The 22,945-nt window shown below is 41.3% G+C and overlaps 1 protein-coding gene across 4 annotated transcripts in view; it reads left to right on the top strand.

Moving 5' to 3' along the window:
- The window catches only part of LYPD6 (LY6/PLAUR domain containing 6), a 120,124-nt gene that overhangs the window by 79,977 nt on the left and 17,202 nt on the right, over window positions 1–22,945 (top strand). For 3 of the 4 annotated variants that reach the window (XM_047771960.1, XM_047771959.1, XM_047771962.1), the window contains one exon: window positions 18,398–18,586. In XM_047771960.1, coding sequence (XP_047627916.1) covers window positions 18,469–18,586 — 118 coding nt within the window. In that variant the 5' untranslated portion in view covers window positions 18,398–18,468. Of the gene's footprint in view, window positions 1–11,087; window positions 11,123–18,397; window positions 18,587–22,945 lie in introns of those variants that run through there. The other variant, XM_047771961.1, reaches the window with a different exon arrangement.

Below are 22,945 nucleotides of genomic sequence, written 5' to 3'. Positions count from 1 at the left end.
TGCTGTGGCTATGGCATAGGCCAGCAGCTGCAGCTCTGATTTGACCTCTACCCTGGGAACATCCATATGCCACAGGTTTGGCCCTAAAAAGCAAAAAAAAAAAAAAAAAAAGCACTACAAGTTCTGGTCACCAATTATAATGTGAGTGTGGAGGGTGGGAGTTTCCCCACACCAGTAAGCAGTGCTCTGACACCAGCTGGGTGTCCTACAATTCATCCCATCCCAGTTCTGACACTGTGTATTTGTAGAGAGCATCACAGGAGACTCTCCCACCTCCAGCAAACACTTTAGATGCCAATCTCAAGTCCAGGTTGTTACCTGTGCTTCTGATGGCTGTAGATTGGAAGTTCCAACCACTCCCTCATTGGATTTGATTAACTTGCTAGAGGGCCTCACAGAATTGAAAGAAACATCTAACCAGAATACTGGTTTATTATCCAATTTTACAACTCAGGGCCAGCTCAGTGGAAGAGATGCACACAGCAGGGAATGGGGCAGGGCACAGAGCTGCCATGCCACCTCCAGGGGCTCCACCCTCCCAGCATCTGCATGTGTTCCCCAACCTTGAAGCTCTTTGAACCGTGAAATCCTTTGAATTTTTTCTGGAGGTCTCATTGTTTAGGCATCAACAATTGACCCATTGGCCATTGCTAGTGATTTAACCTTCAGCCCTTTTACCCTCCCCAGAGCTGGTGGAGGTGGGGGTGGGGGTGGGGGGGCCACTTCTTAGGTGGGACAGTTTGCCTCATTAGCATAACAGGACACTTTTAATCACTCTCTCCACTTAGGGAATTCCAAGGGTTTAAGGAGCTCTGTGCAGAAATGGGGAATGAAGACCAAATATGTATTTCTTACTATAAATCACACTATCACAAGCACCTTAGTGTACATTCTCAACTGCATCTTTTTTTTTTCCTTCATAATATATCATAATGGTCTTCTCTCTTTCAAAAAGCTACACAACAGTCCTTTGTAAGGTTGTTTTTTGATTTATAAACCTACCTCCTATTACTCAATGTATATCTTGGCACACTTGGACTATATCTGCTGGGTGAATTGTTAGAATTTGGGGGGTGAAGAGTATGCATATTTAAACATTTGATAGATACTGCTTAATTACCTTCCAAAAGAGAGAAACTAATTTACTTCGCCAATGAGATTGTTGTCTCTTTTCCCACACACTCACTAACATATGGTATCAGCAAACAAAATGTTTTTGCCAGTTTTATAGTAACCAAATTCTGTTTCTTTGAATCATTGTTTTGATCCACCTTTGTTAACTCTGATAAGACTGATCATTCTAAAGAAGATTTATTCACTAATTTTATTTCTTTTTTTGTGTGTGTGAACTGTTGTTTAGGGGTGATTAGATTTGTTTGTTTTATATACAGATTTTCTAGTTCTACCTTAGACTCCCTGAGTCTGTTTTTCGAATTGTATTCTTTTTTCATACAGTATGCTGTGTGAACACAATGTCCAGGAGAGGTCTCCCCACACAGGCAGTGTCTCTGCACTCTTTTCCAGTTAACCAGAAATAAGTATTCCATATTTCATTGAGAGCACCATTATATTCGGGAGCCAAAATACTTGGTCCACTTTTTCCTTCTTTTAAGCTAAAAAATTATATATAAAAAGTCACCACATATTCGGATCCAATCTGTCTTTTGTGGTAGAGATGAAAATGGAAGATAGAGAATAAATATTTCAGGGGAATTTCTGTTTGTGAATTATGTGCCAATGAAATGTGCTTCTTTCAAAATCATTAATGCATCATGCTCCCCATACATTTGTTTGAGTCAGGAAGCCCAGAGCTGAACTTTAAGACCAACCACAGTAACAACATTTTGCTAGGTTTCAGTTATTTTAATCTTCCTTGCATTTCTGTTGTTTTTTTGACAATGTCACCCTCATCTCCGAAAACTTCTCCTATGGTTTGCCTTTCCCTTCTCCCTGACTTTATAAAGGATTGACATGTCATTAAACATCACCCAACAGTTCTTATACTCACACAAGGCAAACTGTCGTAAATATATTTAGGACACCTCTGCTTGTCCTCCAGATATATCCCCCAGTACTGAACCTGAGGTCCTTGCCACAGAGCCTTTTCTTCCTCCGCGAGATTGGGGTAGGGGAAAGAGGAGGTCAAGTTTGTGAGTTTCTGGATATATTTCCTACCTTCTCATTGAACACAACATTATGTGAGAAAACAGATCAAGAGAAAAGTCAGCCCAAATTTTATCATGGGTAAAGAAAAAGGAAACTTGATTAGAAAAAAAAAAAAGGAATAATAACAATAATAATAATAATAAAAGAATGTCATCTTTCTGCAATGTTGCAGACTTGCCAAACCACCCTTTCTATGGCCCACATTCTTTCAGGCTTTCTCATCCCACTTCTTTTGTTCTTTTCCCACTTCATTTCTCTGAGATTTGTACTTAACATTTGTTCTGGAAATCAGTTACCAGCTAATCTATTCCCTGGCATTAGGGCTTCCCCTGGGAGTGTACCAATTGATTGGCCTTTTAATCTGGTTGTTAAAATTCCCCCAATACTCACTGGCACGGAGAAGTTTTCAATTTGCGTTTTAAAGCATTGGCCAGGGTCGTTAGGAAAGTGAAGTTCACACACCTGCTTTGTGGGACTGGCATGGTACCAGGAAACTGATTTGCAATGTGACTGTGGGCTTGTGGGGGAAAGACGTGTTTGGAACAACTGCCAAGCCCACTCTAATTCTGGCCCCCATCCACGTGCTGCCCCTTACAGCTCAGTGAGAACACACTTCACACCAGGTTAGTACAGATGTGTTTTTTTGTGGAATATAATTCTGGGTCTATATCATTTCCTTTTTTATCCCCTTTGACCCCTACACCAATAATGAGGCCAGGAGTGCCTGGATAGAAGCAACTGTGCCATATTTTCTGATTTGCTATAATTGACACTGCTGCATTGGTACTTCTCTGGGCAATCATTGTTCTACTTCACCCTAGTCCTAACTGGTTCTGAGGTCACAGCTTTAATGACTGGTTTTCATTTATTTATTGCTAAGTTGGAATGCCACTAATTTAGAACCAAATATGGCAGCCACGGCCCACATGTTGTTCTTTAGTTTAAATAACAGGTAAAGTGGAATTTACCTCCTCAGTCACACATTTTGGTTGCTCCACAGGCCCACGTGGCTAGTGGTTCCCATCCTATTTGGCCAGCCCCAGTGTAAAACATTTCCATCATTGCAGGAAGTCATATTGGACAGTATGACTTAGACCCTTGGTTTTACTTGTGTACACAGGATCATTATAGCATTTCCTGTCACTTCTTATTAAATCCCTCTGCACAAACAGGCTAGCTAGAAACTTCAGATCCCTACAATCATGAAAATAGAAACTGGAACCATCTGTCATTTCATATCAAAACCCAGTCCTTTTAAGGTCTTTGATTCAGTTCCTTGGCTTCTTCTAGTATAATTCTCTGCAATATATTCTTGGTTTTGTTTTTCAACCCATATGAAAAAGACCTGGCAGGATACACTGCAGCTGCCTAAATTGTGAGGTTTTAATATTGGAACTTTACAGAGTGAAATTAGGATGAATGTATTACTACCCTTCCTGTTTATTCTAACTGCTTTACTTGTATTTGCTCCCTTTTGCCTTATTCTCAGCCCTTTCTTTCTATGGATAAAATCAGAACAAGTGGCTAGAAAATCAGAGAAGACAGAAAATTTGCCACCTCCAAAGAGATAGGGCACTTAATAATCAAGCCTTCGCTTCGCAATCAGAGTCACTCATAGGGGAAATGTGAGGGTGAGGGTCCCGAGAATTGAAGGTGTCTCAGTGTGACAGATGAGAGACTGAACCGCAGGGCAGATTTCTCACATGGCTCTTTGCAGTAGGACCAGAGTCTGAGCTCAAGTCTGCAGTGTGCAAAAGCCATTCTCTCTCCATCACTCCATGCCACCTCCAAAAATGTTGGCATATTGGTTTCCTTTCTCAAAAACTCGCCTATCTCTGGCTGCCTTTGGAGGACCAGTCGTGGGAGTATGTTGGTCCCAGGAGAGGTCTTGAGACGTTTTCTCTTTTGCTATAAAAACTAAGCATGCCAGGTCGGAAAAGTAGCTTGCACTTCACCCCCAGGCATTTTAAGGAAGCACATCAAGGGCAACTCAGGGCAATCCCTTCACCAAGATGAAAACCACTTTCGTGAAGTGATTACCAAAGAAGCCAAGAGAAGCCGGTAAGGTTTGGAGCCAGAGCAGTGAGACGAAACCAGGTGGGAAACTGAGGTCATTTCACAAGTCCTGGTCTGCCCGCTTCCCTTCCCCAGTCCCCTGAGGGGCCCGAGAAGGAGTGGCAGAGGAGACCTGGCAGAATAAACTGCATGGATTCTGCTGGACTGCTTCATAGTTCCATAAGCCAGGGCTGGGGAACTTTTCAGCATGGTCTGCCAGTTGTGCCCATGGAGGAAGGGAACAGATTTTGAGGCTGTTTTCTTCCACCAGCAACTTGCAGAAGAATGTTAACATTTCCCCCAACTTTGCTGCAAATTTGAATTACCTGGAGGGTTTTTGAAATCCAAATACCAAATTCACACTGCATACCAAAGAAATGGGTGAGAGTTTTGTCTGTGTTGTGTAAGGATCCCCGTGATTCTAAAGGGCAGCAAATTTGGACCCTTGTCCTTTTTTGATCATCCCTTCTCTGTCTTACCCTCTCTCCCTTTATTATCCTTTCTCCTGCTCTTCTTCTCTCCATGTATTCACCTTAACCATTGATTCTTCAGGAGGGCTGGCCAGGCCCTCTGCCCCACCCAGAACAAAGACAAAAGGATGTCTAGATGACCTCTGGTGGCCTTTCCCCTCCAGGAGGAGATGCTGTCTCTGACTTAGTGTCCTTGCAGTGCTCACTGACTGCCTGAACTCTTCCTCCATCAGCCCATCCCTGGTGTACGCTATGCCTTCCAGGTCAGGGCTTCCCAAAGCGCTGTCCGCTCCCTCCTGGGCATCTGCAGATGAATCCTCAGGCCCCTGCCAGTTCTGAACATTTAAAAATCTGTGTCCTCATTTCTTGGTGCTCCAGTTTTCTCATCTGGAAAATGGGGCAATAATAATGCCTACTTGACAGTGCCATGGGATCTAAAGAAAGCTCTTAGCACCTCGCACATGTTGGCTTGAACCACATGAAATTGCCATCTTTGTAGGGCAAAATGATCAACTAGTGGCAATATCATAATTGTCCAACCCCATAGTAAGTGCTCAAAAAAAAAAGTGATGGCTATTTTCTCTTTTATTTAATTATTATATTTAATTTGAATGTGATTTTATTTATATTTGATAATTTTCGTTTAGCTTTAAAACTCTTACATGAGCTTTCAGCAAAGGAGCTTAATCCTAGTTTTCTATCTGTGCATATGTAAGCAGCAGTATAATTATTATAATCAGGATTAATTAGTTGACAGTAGGAGTAGGAGAGGTTCTGTCTGTGAGCCTTTTTTCCCTTTAAAGGGGAAAGCATTTTTCAAATTTGAGAAGGTCCTACCCTAGACCTGCTGCATTTAATTCACCTGCCCTGTGTTTTTTATCCTCACTGCAGGATGCTGATCTAAGTTTGGCATCAGCTAGAAAACCTGGGCTTTTGATTTCTCCTCACAGTACTGGATATCACATAGGTGCCTTTTTGAAGACCTTCAAAATCTCCTTTCTAGATGGGAGAACAGACCATTCAGAACTAGCATCTTGACCCCATTGAGTAAACAGACGGCTTGCTAGGTCACTAGAGGCTGACTTTGAGAATTATATTAGCCAGCAGATATGTGCTTGGGATGATTCAAAGGGCTCTATGTGGATATCTCCTTTAGTCCTAAGAGCCCAATGATGTAGGTATGATTTCCCCCATTTTTCAGATGAGGAAACTGAAGTGCAGAGAGGTTAAGAAACCTCCCCAAGGTCAATCAGCTATCAGTAACAGAGTCAGAATTCTAACCTTAGAGTTAGAATTAACTCTCTTAGAAACTGCTCCTCAGTCTGCCCAGTCATTATCTGTTTGTCCTCCCAACAGTCCTCAGGGGTAGGTAAAGGGGTCTGGGTCTCCATGGCTCTGGAACTGGCACTTAACACCCTCAACACTCCCTCTGCTCTGTTGACCGGTGCCTGGTCAGCCCTGTGTGTCCCTGCTGGGTGCCGCCGCCTTGTTGCTCCCCTTAGAGTGGCCTCCTTTGCAGTCCCAGTGCCTCTCCCCTCCTTTGGGTGGTAAGATGTTGTTTCTCTAACCCTTCTTAAAATAGTTTAAAAGCACATGCCAATTCTCTTGACTTTAACTGCCCCTTTGTCCTAGAGATGCCCTAGTGTTCTTTCCCCGTTGGGCAGTCCTTGAAGATTTGCCCACAGGCAGTGCTGGAGGACCAGCCCAGAGGGATGGAGTTCCCTGGCTGATTGCTTTCCCCAGCTCTAATACCACTTCTCGAATTACCAGTTATGAGAAGGTCCACCTTTGTGAATGTGCTGGCTTTTCTTCTCTCTCTCTCTTTTTTTTTTTCCTTACCATGAGAGTAGAATGACAGCATGTATTTTTATTTATTAACCTAACTCATTTCAGAGAGAAAAAGCATATTAGTGGGAATAGTAAAAGTTGTTTTTTGCATCACTGTGGCCAGGGTTAGCTGATCCAGGTTTTTAGGGAGGAGCTCTCCTTAAGGAAAAGAATATATGAATTACAATCCTAAAATTAGGAAAGGGCCTTGGCCGAAGACCCTGCAGTCATGGTCCCTGAGTCTTACCCTTCAGTATGTGATAAAGCCACCTCTGGCTATGACAGTTTGGAATTTTAACATCTTTTTTTTTTCTCTAATCCCTCTTTTTTCCAGTGTCCTATTGCCAGTATACTTACTTGACTATTCGTGTGAACATGAAAGTTAACTGGATCTTTATAAAATGAAATGGGTCATCCCTGTCTCCATTGCTCCCTTTCTTCCTTTTTCCAGCTCTGCTTCCCTGTTGGTAGGAAGGAATGTGTACCTCTTGTTGGGTTTTGTTGATAATGTCTTGAGATCTCCTCCCCAGAGGCCCTGTATAGGGTTGGTGGGACATTGTGTTACCTGGCTCCTCTACCTGGCATTGTAGAAATATGTGGCCTTGGTTGTAAGCACAGCAGGTCAACCTCAGACCATGATCATTCTCAACTAAATGACTCAAAGATACATCATCTCTCTCTCTTTTTTTTTGTCTTTTTAGGGTCCCACCCAAGGCATATGGAAGTTCCCAGGCTAGGGGTCAGATTGGAACTGTAGCTGCTGGCCTATGCCACACAATGCCAGCTCGGAGCTGAGTCTGCACCCTGTATCTCAGATCATGGCAATGCGGGATCCTTAATCCGTCGAGCGTGGCCGACCGCTCCTCCACAAGGTTACTAGTTGGGTTCTTTACTGCTGAGCCATAAGGGCAACTCCCATCAACTCTCTTTTTAAAGAGATTTCTTAAGAATTGTGTTAATGATTTTACTAATAGAATTCAAGCATTTGTGTATTAAGCTGGAGCTATTAATAATAACATGTATGACAGATAATGTTATCTATATCTGCCTCATAGAGGATGATGAATGAATGGATGAGTTAACAAGAGAAATGGAAAACAAGGAGGAAATTGAGGAACAGAAATAGAACTCAGTAATAAGGAGGAGGGGGAGAGGAATCTTGCTCTCAGCTGGCTCTTTTAGTGTCAGCAGTCAGGGAGAGGAATCTGCCTAGATACCTACATTTCCTTATCCACAAAAGCCTACTCACTATTTTCTCCCCCAAGAAGGGAATTAATTTAGATGCAAAACCAAAAAATTTCTGTTATCAAGGACAATTTTCTTTTATTAATAACTCTTGTATCTTTTTCTGCCTGAATGAATACCATGTAAAATCTTATTAAGAGTCTGTTTTGCTACAACAGTAGGCTTATTTAATAACCATTATTTATGGAAACTCACAAATGAGGATGATGCATTAGGAACTGAGAATGCCCATCTCAGTGAGACAGAGTGAGGGGGTCATTTGATACATTTAAACCCAAGGTAAGGAAAGACTTCCTTCCTTAAAATGACTGCTAATTTGTTGAATGTGCTTGAAAAGTCAAATTATAATTTAGACTGTGAGTGTCACCAAAATGACACTGTGTGTTGATCTTTGCACTCTTGGGAGAGAGACATACAGTGTGTAGCCTAAGTTATTTTTTTTTAATTAAAAATTTATTTTATTTTATTTTTTGCTTTTTAGTGCCGCATTTGCGGCACATGGAGGCTCCCAGGCTAGGGGTCAAACTGGAGCTGTAGCCGCCGACCTATGCCATAGCCACAGCCATGCCAGATTGGAGCCTTTTCTGTGACCTATACCACAGCTCATGGCAATGCTGGATCCTCAACCCACTGAGCAAGGCCAGGGATCAAACCTGCAACCTCATGGTTACTAGTTGGATTTGTTTCCAAGGCACCACAATGGGGACTCCACCTAAGGTATTTTTTGATCAGAAAATTGGGTGATGAGTGTACAAATGTGTTTGTTTTAAAAAACATATTCTTTATTATATGAGAGACATTGGCTAAGATTTAGTACTGATCTTCCTCCACTTACCATGGTGTTACACCTGGATAAACCTATGGTAAGTTGAAAATATCATAAATCAAAAGTGCATTTAATACACCCAGCTTATGAAACATCGTAGCTTAGCCGAGCCTAGCTTAAATGCACTAAGGACTCTTCTATTAACCTACAGTTGAGAAAAACCTATTTTATAATAAAGTGTTGAATACTTCATGTAATTTATTGAAAACTGAAAGAGAAAAACAAATGTTTCTATGGGTACAGATTGTTGTAAGCTTATGGACTGTTTGCCCTCATGGTCACGTGGCTGCTGGGAGCTGTGGCTGCTGCTCAGCATCTTGTGGGAAGACTGTACTGCATATCGCTAGCCTGGGAAAAGATCAAAATTCCAAGTATGGTTTGTACTGAATGCTTATCACTTTTGCAATATTGTAAAGTTGAAAGTTGAGCCATCATAAATCAAGGACACTCTATAGGTAGCTTCAAAGAACCAAGTGATTTGAAAAAAAATAAAGCCATAGGGTTTTTACATAAGCCATTGTTAGCAATTTGATTTTTTTTTTCCCCCCAACAGGAACAGAGAGCACAGGCTGGCTCTCCCACCCTGTAAAAAATTCTGAAAGGGTTCGCCACACCTACAGAACTAGCAATTACAGTTTCCTCGAACTCGAATTATAAATGGCTAGATGGAAACAATCTTCAAGGCCATTTCTTTGACAAAAACTTGATTAGGATTCTTGGAACCCTGGGCTAAACCCTGTTCTATGCAAGAAAGTAAATAAGATTTAGATGGGTTGGTTCTCCTTAATCTTGGGTGAGAATCAGATTAGGTTAAGATTGCTAACAGTTGATGATGGACTGCACTCTTATTCTCCAACCTTTTCCTGACAGCCAGGAGGGCAGCTGGTTTAGCCATTGAGATGAGGAGGAAGAACGGTTGATGAGGAAGAGCCATGATTTGTAAGCTACAGTGGAGGGAGGGGAATTTTGGCTTCCTCCTGCCCCCGGAACCCATGGAGCTTAGGAGAATGAATACCCTCCACTATAGGTTGTGCAAGAGGAAGTGGTATTTTCTCTGTGAGCCAGGCTTTCATCCATACATATTTCTTGAAGAGATTAGAGATGTGGGGTCATTTGTTTATATCTGACTTTCGGAGAACATGGTGAGAGATAGGCTGGAGAGGCAGAGAACACTTAGTGGGGGTGAGCATGGCAGTGGCCAAAGGCCCCTGGGAGGGGTGATACAGAAGAATTAATAGGCCTCAAGGTCTCAAAAAAGAATCTTCACACCAGGTCTCTAAAACCAAAACAAAGTGACCCTAAACATCACACAGTGGTCCCAGACAGTAAAACTTGCTTCAAACATTGCAGGACATCTCCGTGAATTTACAGCCGGCAATGACTGCTTTATAACTGATTATTGCTAGCACTTCTTGCTTGTTTCTGAAGTTTTGAAACACTCTAAATTAGCAGAGGAAAGATGAATGCACCACTCTGAATATAGAGAAGACTGCCTCTGTACATACCAAGATAACTCTTCTTTGATCAAGAGGTGGAAGACATCTGTCTGGTAATCTGAATATTGGATTTGGAACTGGGTTATTTTGAACACAAGAACAAATATGTTTCTGATTTAACCTACTTATAATTATCATATTTTTTCTGAGTACATTTTAAACATTCACATTTTTTGGAAGGTTTCTAAGATGAAAATTCCTAGAAAAAAAATAAAATGAAAACATGACATCCTTAAACCTAGAGAAGCATTTAATAACAGACACAAAAGCAAAGATTTCTCCAAACTGCTGCACCCTTCCAAGTAAATTTAAAATGGCAGGCTGGGAGTTCCTGTCGTGGTACAATATAAACAAATCCAACTAGGAACCATGAGGTTGCATGTTCGATCCCTGGCCTCACTCAGTGGGTTAAGGATCCGGCATTGCCATTGTAGGTTGCAGGCATGGTTCGGATCTGGCCTTGCTGTGGCTCTGGTGTAGGCCAGTGGCTGTGACTCCTATTAGATACCTAGCCTGGGAACCTCCATGTGCTGAGGGTGGGGCCTTAAAAAGGGGCGGGGGGAAGCAGGCTGTTGCTGTAATGTACCCAGTGTTCCATTCCTGCCTAAAGAGTTCTTGGGCTTTATATCCTATGGCTGTTTGCACTTCAAAATGCCTTCTTGTCAAGTTCTTCAGAACCTCCAAATTGTTAGAGGAAGCAGTAAGCATACAGCCAACAAGCAGAAGAGAGTTAATACAACATCTTTTAGAAATGAGAACATAAGGCTAGGCATACTCGTCCAGACATCATTTATCCTTCAGGAACTGAAGCATTTTTGATGCAATTGACCTTTAGATCAGATTAGGGCAAAACAGAAAGGCAGCTTTTCCCTATAACTCAAGCTCTTGCCAAGGGATTCCTGAAAAAGAAATACAAAATTTTTTAAAGCGTTGATTTTTATGCAGATAGATCCTCAATTCAAATTGGGAGCATATGAACATCGTTTACCCTGCTGGTTATGGAAATGGAACATCAATATCTATGAAGTCTAAAGGAGGTAATCTCTGCCTGCTTCTCTATTACTGACATTTAAAAACCAACTCTTAACATTTTAGTTGATATGCCTTAAGGATGTATTATTGTAAAGCACATATTTATTTCAAAGGAAAATTTAAACTGGTAGCTGCACTGGTCCCTTTTGGAGGACACTTGACTTGGTCAGAGCGCCTCATTGCAAGGGACAAAAAGTCACCACATAGTAGCCTGGGCAAAAGACATTGTTTATTAGATGGAGACTGAGGCTTCTAAGGGAAGAGTTAAAAATTGGCCACAAGCAAGTGTTGCACGCAGCTTAAGCTTTTCTCTCCATGTCTCCTGTCTGTCTCACTTGGCTAGCAAGCTTTGTTCTCTTCGTGTGGTGAGGAACATGATATACACATGTTCCTGAGTTTTGCTTCTTGGGGGATTCTATTTCAGAGAGGGATAATTGTTTTTTTTCCAATTCTGGCTTGAAAAATACCAGGAAGAACTCTGATGGGCTTGGCCTTGGCCCAAATGACAGTGGCTTGTAGGATGGACCATGGAAGAATGTGGTGTTTTCCAATAGCAACACTAATGTGTGTCTATTGAAGAGCCATCTCCCTAAGAGAGGGGAAGTACAGGGCAAAATGGATTCTAAATGCCCACTTGAATTATGGGTTCTTAGGTTAAAACCTTGCATTTTGATTTGAAAGCTTTAATGGAGACATAATCCATTTTATAGAAGAAAATCATATCAATAGGTAACCTCGGCACCTTCTGGCATTTGCAGAAATATTCATGTGACCTACTGTAAGCATAATCTTGCACTTCCAGACCAAGGAGGTTATTTAGAAATCTGTATTGTTTGTCGTATGGACATCTGTGTGATTTTGCTAGCCCAGGATCCAGTTTTTCTTCCTTAGGAGATAGTGCTTTAGTTTTTCTTTTAGGAAACCAGTACCTTTTCTATTCTCAAACTATGCGATTTCCATGAAGTTGACACTATGTGCTTGTCTCAACAATGTGCTAGTGACTCAGCCTTGGCCAATGGAATGCCACATTCCCCTGACCAATTATGGCCCAAAAAATGGACTTCCTCCCGGTTTAAGGGATTTTTCTGGAACAGTTGGGAAATGGCATCCTTGGGAATGCTTCTAAAGCTGCTGGTGGCCACAGCTTAAGAAGACCTGAATGAGCATCAAGGTAAGAGAGGGGACAGAGCAGGGCCAAGTCATGGAAATTCCTGATAACAGGGTTAAAGCCCAACTGTGTCTAAGCTGGACAGTGAAGTGAGAGTAAAATTCTTCCCCTTCCTCTCTTCCCCTCAGATTTGATTATAGCTTGTTTGATTTGGACTTCTGTGCCTTGCAACAAATGTGAAAAGTAGAATTATCTTCATGACTAGAACTGTAGTTCATAATTAGCTCTCCTGCTTGAGTACCTTATGTTCTAGACTATTCCCACATGGCAAACTACCATAAAACCTAGTGGCATAAAGAAGTAACCATCATTTCATTTTGCCATGGTTTTTATGGGTCAGGAATGTGGGAAGGGCTTGGCTAGGAAGTTCTTGCTTGGTGTGCCCATTCAGTAGAAATCAAACAGTGGTTGGAGGTGGGGTCAAGGGGAGAAGAGTGTGCTGGAGCATCTGGGGACTGGCAGGGAAGCTCTCTCTCCTCATGAACTCTCAGTAGCTCTGTTTGTACTACTTGAGCTTTTTCACAGCATGGCACCCACAGCACTCAGACTGCTTATGTCTTCAGCGTTGAGTATTCCAGAGCCCTGGGTGTAAGGTGAATCACCTTCTATGACCTATCTTTGAATGTCATATAGTATCATTTCCACAACACTCTGGTCAACTGGTCAATAAGCTTGGCCCAGAATTAAGGGGAGAAAATGTAGACCACACTTCTTAAGGGTGACACATCAACAAATTCGCAGACATGTTTTAGAACACCACATATTAGAGTTCCCTTGTGGCACAGTGGGTTAAGGATCTGGTGTTGTCACTGAAGTGGCTCAGGTTGCCACTACGGCTTGGGTTCAATTCCCTGGCCTGGGAATTTCCATGTTCCATGAGCATAGCCAAAAACAAAAACAAAAACCCACCACATATTATGAGCAAGCCCCAAACTGTGAGAAGGGCACCATGGTCAAAATGATATATTTAAGTAGACTTAGTTTTGTGATATTGTGCCTTAGTTTATACTTTGGGAGCTGGATTGACTTTTTCGGGTCATTAAGGCACCACATCTAGTCATGTATGGAAAAGTAAATCAAGATTTGTTGTGATCTTTCAGGCTTTAGAATTCCATTTTGTTTTCTTATTAAGGCATTTCATATTTCTTTTTTTAATTTTATTTTTGTTTATTTTTTTTTTGTCTTTTTAGGGCCACACCCATGGCATATGGAAGTTCTCAGGCTAGGGGTCGAATCAGAGTTGTAGCTGCTGGCCTACCCCACAGCCACAGCCACAGCCACAACAACGTGGGATCTGAGGCGCATCTGCAAACTACACCATAGCTCACGGCAACACTGGATCCTTAACCCACTGAGTGAGGCCAGGGATCAAACCCACATCCTCATGGATACTAGTCGGGTTCATTAACTGCTGAGCCACAACGGGAACTCTGCATTTCATATCTCAATATACATAGAATTGAAAAATATTTAGATTTGAATTAGTTCTCTACTTCACAATTGCTTATATATTGACTTAGTACTGAGACACTGTCATTTAGTACTTGGCACCTAATTCAATAGAAGCTTCCAGAAGTGCTTCATTGTCTTCCATTGACCAGTTTAAGGAGTTGAGAGTAATCTCCTTTTACGGACTCTGTATGAAATAGCCATTGGTATGTAGATTTGTAAAACTTGACTTGGGTTATGGTTCTATCACTTCTCTGACTATTTAGAAATCCTCTTTTATACTATCTAGTACCATGGAGTAAAAATCAGAATGCAGGTCTTTTCAACTTTCTCCCAAGTGGAGGAAATCTAATAGATCTTGAACTAATTTTTTTTTTTCCTGTTTCAAAATGTAGCAAGTAATCTATTGGAATAAAACCAGCAGTTGAGTAACTCATGCAAAGGTAATTTAGAGCACAAATTAAATCTGTCAGACTGGTATTAGATTTGCAAAAGCTCATAAATAACAAATGAAAGGTCACAGAGCTGTGAAAATGAGAGTGTACTTCTTCATAAGAGAGGGACTGATCCTCAGTGGTTATTCAAATAGCAGTGCACAAAAAGGAAATGCAACATCTTTTCTAAATGTCTAGAACAGTCCAAAGACACAGTGGGCTCCAGGGGAAAGCATCAAAGTCCTAGAAAAGACCCTTCATATCCTTGAGCATGTCCAGCATCATATTTGTCAGGTTGAGGGATTAAAGCTCCATCCACTGCTGAGAATCTGTAGAGAAAAGATACACCCCCCTCAGCAGAGGCCATATTTCAGTAGCAGTTAGACTGATCCCTCCCTCTTCTCTCCCTCTCCCTCTCTCACTCTTTTTCCTTTACTCTCATTGTCTTGGGCTTGCTTCTCCCAAGTAAAGTCTTAGTACCTTTAGTCCTTGCACAGCGTCTGCTATGAAGGGCACCTGGCCCATGACAGTAAGCAAAGGGCATGGCAAAAGTGGGAAAGAGAATATGCTATCAAATAGGGATTTTACCATTTTAGAAGAGACATGGACATTTTTGAGTTTTTATCCATTGGCTTTAGGTGAAAATCTGGCTTTTATTTTTGCATAAAAAGTGAAATTATTCTATCAAACTCACTGCTTGAAAAGCACTGGTTTTTGAAGAATTGCTTTCTTCTTTATAAAATTAAAACATGCTCATCAAAAATTTTTGAGCATGCAAATTGAGCAAAAAGAACATCAAAATGATTAGAAATCTAGCATCATTTTCATCTTGGTCCTTTCAGTTCTCTTTCTAATCATAAATAAGCCTAGAAATACATTTTTTTTCTTATAGAAGAAACAATTTCATGAGTAAACTGTGTTGGATTAATAAAGTGTCATCTACTTTAAGAATCTGGAAATTCTCCATTAAACACACAAAACTCATGGCTTAAAAATAAAAACCCTCCACATTGGAAAACAAGTCAGGCCTAAAGAATCAAGCTTGCCAAGTAGAACTGAATCTCTTTTAATGAATGAAATGGTTGTTTTAACTTCCTGATACTTCACCATGTGTGGGGCGTGGGAACCCATGGGGAAACATAGGTTTGGAAAAGGGTACAAAGTAATGTGCTTGAGACCTGTGCTCCTTCCTTATCTTTTGAACAAGTAGATCCTAACAAAGCAGTTATGTAGGGATCATGGGGGAGGAACATATTGTAGGGTAGCCTGGGGACAGACGGAGAGGATGTAGACCAGCACCCACCTGTTGGCTTCATTGATAGGGACGGCAGCAAGACCCCTGAGTATTCATGAGCCTCAGCAGATTAAAATGCTGGTGACATTTAGGCCTCTCCCCACTGGCTTTGTCCCTGCCTAGCGGGCCATAGAACTGAAGCTGGGGTTGAGGAGACATGGATTGCAATGTGTCATAGTAGTTTGGGAATTGTCACTTTTTTTTTGATTTAATGAAAGTGAGCTGTATGTTGAGCCAGAGATAACTACACCATGTTTACTCTCATTTAGAAAACGAAAACCGACTGATTTTGAAAACAATAGCAGTAAAAATATTGGGAAATATTACATGTCATTTGCTGTGTGACATTGTTCTTAGTGCTTTACATATGTTGGTTTCTTCCATTCCCATAGTGCATTTTCGAGGTAGGTAGTATTAGCCTCATTTTGTAGATGAGGATACTGGGGTGCAAGAGTGGTTAAGCAACTGGCTTGAGGTTGCACAGCAAGAAAGTATTGGAGTAAGGTTTCAAATCCAGGCATCTAGCTCTTCCCCTCTGTATGTTATTCACAAGCTGAGAAATGAAGGCTTATGGCTGGGTAGCCATGTCACAGAAGTTGTGGTAATGTTAATTTCAGATGACATTAAGTAATGCATGATGCTTAGTGCAAGGATTGTGCAGAGGGAGACCTTTAAATCGATAACTGGAAGGAAAACTGTGGTTTAGAAATGTTTTAATGAAAATGAGTCTCTTGCAGTATTTAGTATGTGTTGACATCAAGTTTCACATTAAAAAGGACTTCGGTTAGCAATTAGTTTATATTTAATGTTAAATTATGTGAAATAAAATCTGAAAGCTTTCTTCACCATCCCTCTTGTAACTGAGCCCCGATTGTGAAGAGATGGGGTGTTTATGTGATTCATTCGAGGTTCCAGGGGGTGCTGTGCAAATCTTACCTGACCTGATGGATGTACAAGGAAACACTATTGCTTCATTTAAGATGACATGTTTGCGTCTGTCACTCTTGGAGGGAAAGAGATCCTTGATATTTGTTTTCTCATCACATTGTTTAACCAAGTGCCTAGCACAGTGCCTGGCAGTCAATGAATGAAGTGAACCAGCAGCTCATTCCCTTTATGAATGCAAACTTGCTTAGAGGAACCAATTCCTAAACAGAAGAGGGAGTAGTGAGCATAAAATTGGCAAGGCTGGCATCATCAAGCTGTTAGAGGTTGATAAGAGTTCTACTCTATTTTCTAGCAATTCATCTATTTAAAAAAATAATGAACACGGCAATCCATCTAGAGTTAATTTTAGTGTATTGTGCATTGTTTGGGGCCTGTTAATCTTTTCCACAATATTTAATAAAGTTATCATACTATTATTTAATATTTTCCTGTGCTGTAATTTTGAAAAATTGCTTGTATCATGAAATAGCTCTATTTCTGAGCTCCTTAGAGTGTTCCACTTTCTGAATTCATTTTTTATACCTTCTATCATTCTGTTTTGATTAATATTACTCTATACTGTGTTCTAAAATCTGATTAGTCCATATTGATTTTCTCTATTGATTTTGATTTGTAATATATTTACTCTCAGTCTATTTGTTTTGATAGAATAATTCTAGAATTTATTTTGTTATGCTATTTTAAAAATATCGTTGGAAATTCCTTTGTGGCTCAGCGTTAACGAACCCAACTACTATCCCTGGCCTCGCTCAGTGGGTTAAGAATCTGGCATTGCCATGAACTATGGTGTAGTTCACAGATGCCGCTCAGATCTGGTGTTGCTGTGGCAGTGGCATAGGCCGGCGGCTACAGCTCCAGTTCTACTCCTAGCCTGGGAGCTTCCATATGCCACAGGAGCAGCCCTAAAAAAACCAAAAAAAAAAAAAAACCCCAAACCAAAACAAAACAAAAAACCTAACTTGACACCTTGCATGGGTGCTAAAATAATGATATGTGGAAAATAGTAGAATTGAGGAACAGACTCTATAAAAAAGCTATAAAATGGCAGGTGAATATACACAAAAATTAAGATGTATAGTTACATTCTAAGTAAGCTGGACAGTTCAACCTAATAGATTTTATTGTTCTCAATTGTAATTGAATCATAATTGAGAAAGATTAAAAAAGAGGAGAGAATGATAATTTCTTAGTGACACCTTGACCTCATTTCTTCAGGTTTTGTTTATACACCTTGAATCAGTCTTTGAAAGAACATAGTATCACCTAGTATTTAAAAATGTGGACGCAGTGGCTGGACTCCCTGGGTTTAAATCATCTCCTCTATGTAATTGCTGGACTTCAGTTTCTTCACAGTGAGATGATAACAGTGCCTACCTCATTGGGTTATGGGGTTATAAGGAGAATTAGATGATATATATATACATAAAGGACTTCAGTGCTGTGCAGCCAGTAATATTAGTTGTGTTAAGGAGATTTGGAGCTATAAAGACTCATTTTGGTTCAGGAGAGGACAGTTTACCTATATACCTTTTTTTGCCCTGAACCTGAAAGTCTAGCCTGCACAGGTTTCCCCAGGGCAGCAGAACCCAGGAAGGCCGCCCTCTCATACCTGGCCTTCACCATTATCAAGGAAATACTTCTGAGCATCTGCGCCTGACTTATTTATTGTGGCCTTCTGGCAGCCATCCCCTAGACTTCTGGCAAAATAGCTGGGTTTCATTAAAATTCAATCTCCCTTGATACCATCTCTGCTGGATATTAGCGGGGACTGCTAGCCATGGAGCTTTAGCAACATAATTAGGAATAGATTTGGGTTGAAATTTTTTGTGCTCTACAATCACAGTCTGGAAAGTTTCTCTCCCATCCACTCACTTCCTTGTGCCCTCAGCTGCTTTCCTCCCTGCATCTGGCCTGCTTGGGAGCTGGGCAGGGCCCCCCGGGCCTTTCTCCAGTTGCACCTTGAGATGAATCTTGCTTTGTATTTCAGGTGAGAGTCCTCTTTCGTCGTCCTAAGTCCCCACTCCTGGGCCCCCTGGATGAGTGACTCCTGGCTCTGCCATGGAGGCTGGCCCTGCCCTGGCCTGGCTCCTGCTCCTGAGTCTGCTGGCTGATTGTCTGAAAGCTGCCCAGTCCCGAGACTTCACCGTGAAAGACATTATCTACCTCCACCCTTCAAGTAAGACTCTCTTCTCTCTGCTGCAGAAAGGTCACTTGACTTCAAATAAGATCTGAAAGTTGAGAGAGTTCCTGTTGTGGTTCAGCTGGTTAGGAACCTGACATGTTATCCACGAGAATGTGGGTTTGATCCCTGACCTCTCTCAGTGGGTTAAAGATTCAGTGTTACTGTGACCTGAGCCATAGGTCGTGGATGTGGGGTAGGCTGGCAGTTGCAGCTCCAACTTCATCCCCAGCCTGGGAACTTCCATATGCTTCGGGTTCAGCCCTAAAAAGAAAAAAAAAAAAAAAAAAAGATTTGTAAGTTGAAAAATGGCAGGAAGGTGGCAGCCTTCCATGCAAAGGAGACCTGGTAGTTTAATTGGGAGGTGCTAGTGCTACCAAAACATGTGGTATGTTTTACTGTCCCCTTTTTAAAGGGTGCATTTTTATTTTAAGATAAATTATGGGGCTTGTTTTCTCTGTTTCCCTGCACCGTTGCTTTGAGTCTGAACACCCTTCCCTCTGATTCTGCCAGCCCTGGGCCACTTATCAAAGTGAGCGCCGTCCCGGGAGGAAGGTGTTTGTGAGAGATCAGGCCTTTATAGGCAAGATAATAGCTGGTCTTCCTGTCTGTGCATCTAATTCTCAGTTTCAGTGTAATTGCCTCCTACCGCTTCCTATTCCCTATCTATCCCTTTCAGTTTCCGGTGTTTAAGAATTACCTCAGGAGCACATGATAATGTGCATCCTGGGTCCCTTCCCTGGAGGTCTGACTGCCTGTGCTGGGGAGGTCCCCATGGGTTTTTGCTTTCAGCAGGAATTTCAGGTGCTTCTGCTGCTGCTGCTGCTACTATTCTAAGTATCACATTTTGGGAAACACAGCAGCTTTACTTCCTGTCTTGGTCACCATCTCTGTATTTATCTCATCTCTTTTATATTTGCTTGACCCTCTGCAGGATGGCCCCAGTGGTGGTGAGATCGGGGTATATTGTGTGCGAGGGCATTTGGCCTGAGGTGCATCACTCTTTTGAAAAACTCTGTTCAGCAAACTTTTTTGAGCAGCTACTGTGTGTTGTGTTGTGATAGGCAAGAAAGATATAAGGGTAAATCAACCACAGTCCTTTGCTTCTCAGGATTTTGCAGTCTCCAAGGTAGAGGTTGTCACTTGGACTCCTTTGGTGCCACATGGTTAGAATATTTAACATCTCCGGGTCCTGGTTAAATGAGAGGCGGTGGGAGAAATGCTTGCAATCCACCTGACCTTGGGTCAGCACCTTGTTCAGCTGCTTCATAGCCTTCTGACTTGAAATAAACTCCCTAACTTTGTGGAGATTAAATAAAAGAATGCACACAAAGCACTTAGCACTGTGCACGATAGTAAAGCTCAATAAATGTTAGGGGAATCTTTTAAAGTGTTGATTTCTACATTTCTAACATGGCTAAAATTATATATCCTTTAGCATTAGTTTGTGGACTAGAAATAGTATCTGTAAAATGCTAAGCACATACATAGCAGGCAATCAGATGCTTGGTGTTTATGACATTGTCGTAATTGGCTCAGGCAGTAAACTGAAGATCCTAAAAATACATCACTAATTTTTTAACTTCAAATACACTTTTTTTTTAATGGCCACAGCTGTGGCATATGGAAGTTCCTGGGCCCAGGACCGAATCCATGCTACAACCACCAGATCCTTTAACTCCCTATGCCAGGCTAGGGATTGAACCTGCACCTCCACAGCAACCTGAGTTGCTGCAATCAGATTCTTAACCTACTGCATGCACCACAGGAGGAACTCCCTAAATATACTTTTGACAGGCAGCAGATAATTTCTTTAGACTTGTCATTTTACGCTCTCCCTAGTATAGGCTGGTACCTAATAGTTAATTGTATGGAAAACTTATCAGCCTGCTTATTTTTGCAGGTCTGTTTATTTTAGTAACATTTGTGAAAAGAAGATGCTTTTTTCATAGTTTCTCTGCTTTCTAGAATTGCATTTTGTTCTTCCCTTCAAAACAGCCATGAGTTTTTTATCACAAACCTAGGTTTCAGTCACTTGGGTTTGGTTGCCACTTTCAGCTTCTATAGGATTCTTTGTCCACTTCAGTGACAGACTCAGAAGTTACTGGGCCCCAAAACAGACCCAAACCAGGCCTTCTCTGAGGCTGATTGTATATGCATGGTAGGAAGGAAAATTAAGGGGACTGGATTTAAGTGAACAAGAACAGAACACATGCACTCACACACCCACACATTGCTTTTGCCTCAGTGGTGTGGCAGGTCATTGCTTGAGTTGAGTGATCCCCTATTTGGAAAGTCTACTTTATTTATTTATTTATTTCTGTCTTTTTAGGGCCACACCTGCAGCATATGTAGGTTCCCAGGCTAGAGGTTGAATCAGAGCTGTAGCTGCCAGCCTATGCCACAGCCACAGCTGCAGTATACACCACAGTTTACGGCAATGCCGGATCCTTAACCCACTGAGCGAGGCCAGGGATTGAACCTCTGTCTTCATGGATACTAGTCAGATGTGTTTCCACTGAGCCACAACAGGAACTCCAGAAAGTCTATTTAGAACAGGATCTTTGACGGATGATCTCTGCCATGCTGGAGGGACAATCACATCCATGCTTTAGAAGTTGGTGGAAAAGTTCTGTTCAGCTGGCCCATGTCAATTAAATAGAGTCATGGCCTGATTAAAAAAAAAAAAAATCACCATACAGAAAGAATCGATGGAGTTTTCTGATGTGATTTTGGAATATGGAGAAGGGTAGAAGAAGCTGTTCCTAAATTACGTTGTATGTACATGATTCAGCGGTATGTCTAGGCTGAGTTTTCTTTCAGTCTCCATAGCTGGTCATGAGGAATATAAGTTTTCTCTGGATTCAAATTCCTGTCAATGGTTCCTACTTGGCCAGAACTTTGTTTACTCTGCCTACTTTAATGCAGAGCTAACTTCACTTTTCTCTGTACTATTTCAAGAAGTTGTTGCTGTGTGTCTGTTTGTTTTAAACTTTGATTTTTTAATCGACCTCGGTCCTCTGCCCCTGTGTAGCACCTGCTAGGCTGTTTAGATGGAGCGATGTCTCCACAGATAAGCAGGTGTCTGTGAACATAGACCATAAAAAATATATGAGGGAAGCGTGGGATTATTTTGATTTTGAATTATTAATATAATCACCTCATTTTCTAGACAGAGACACAAAAACTGCTTTCTTAAGGTCAGCAAGTAAGCCAGATTCCATGAATGTTAGATGCTGCTCAGAACCTTCCCAAAGAGCAATGCAGTGATGCTGGAGATGTGAGAAGACACACAGGTTTTCTACACTAGACAAACATAAACTCATTTCTTCTGGGTCCTGAACAGCCCTCAGAGATAATAAGTAAAATGAGACTGGAACCCGTGTTGGGAAAGTTCAACCTCCCATGACTAATCTCCTTTGCTTTTGGTTCTCTAATCTTTGACGTTTCTGAGCCTTTTAAGAAATAAACTTGATGGCTTTCAAACTTGAGGCAATGTCCTCCATAACATTCCTTTCTATAATTTGAGCTTTTTTTTTTTTACTTTTTCATGTGAAAATTGATAAATTTCTTCCTAGCCCACAGCCTGATTAAAGTACCACAGCCTAACAAAAACCTTCAAAGCAGGATTAGTATTAAGAAAAATGGAGCTCCTTATTTGGTTGCTAGACCTCATCCAAGACAGCAGAATTTAAGAGCCTAAGAGGCTTCATTCTATTCTTAGTCTCCATTTCTTTTCTTGTAATAGAAGCCTTTCCTGAGAAATCCAATTTTCTTCTGTTGCTTTCCTTATCATGTGGACCAAAGAGCTATGTGGCTACAGTGGGCTTGTTTACATCCAGCTAGGGTGCCAAGAAAATTTTCCCGTAATTGCACACTACAGAAGTCTTGGGGAGGAAGGGAACTTTCTAGAAAGATAGCAGGAAATTCATTTCTATCAGAAATGCATTCATGGTATTAAAATTATACAGACATTTTGTTGCCTAGTGGACTGAGAAGGAAGACCAATTTATTAGATTTCTAGAAATTTTGTATTTGCATCCAGTTTCCAAAAAACAATGGAAATTAACTTGGCAAGAATTAAACATCATCATACATTTCAAGACAAGATTCTCTTCTTGCCACGGTTTTGGTCGCTGAAGGCCTTTGTCCAGGCACAAAGTTCCGAGAGATGGAAACAAAGATAAAATCCTTTCTGATGCCTACAAATGAATTATGATCGGTTGAACTAGGGCTGACCAGGAGAGTTAATGGACAGATTATATTACAGGAAGTAACTAGGCACTTTGGAGTTTCTTTTTTTCTTTACAATCACCTTCTCTTGAGGGACCAAGGACTCATGCCCTGAAATACAAA

The sequence above is a fragment of the Phacochoerus africanus genome, chromosome 3 (assembly GCF_016906955.1).
Source record: "Phacochoerus africanus isolate WHEZ1 chromosome 3, ROS_Pafr_v1, whole genome shotgun sequence".
In the NCBI taxonomy this organism is placed as follows: Eukaryota; Metazoa; Chordata; class Mammalia; order Artiodactyla; family Suidae; genus Phacochoerus; species Phacochoerus africanus.
The sequence above is the reverse complement of the archived record's forward strand: the minus strand, read 5'-3'. Positions and strand labels throughout refer to the sequence as shown.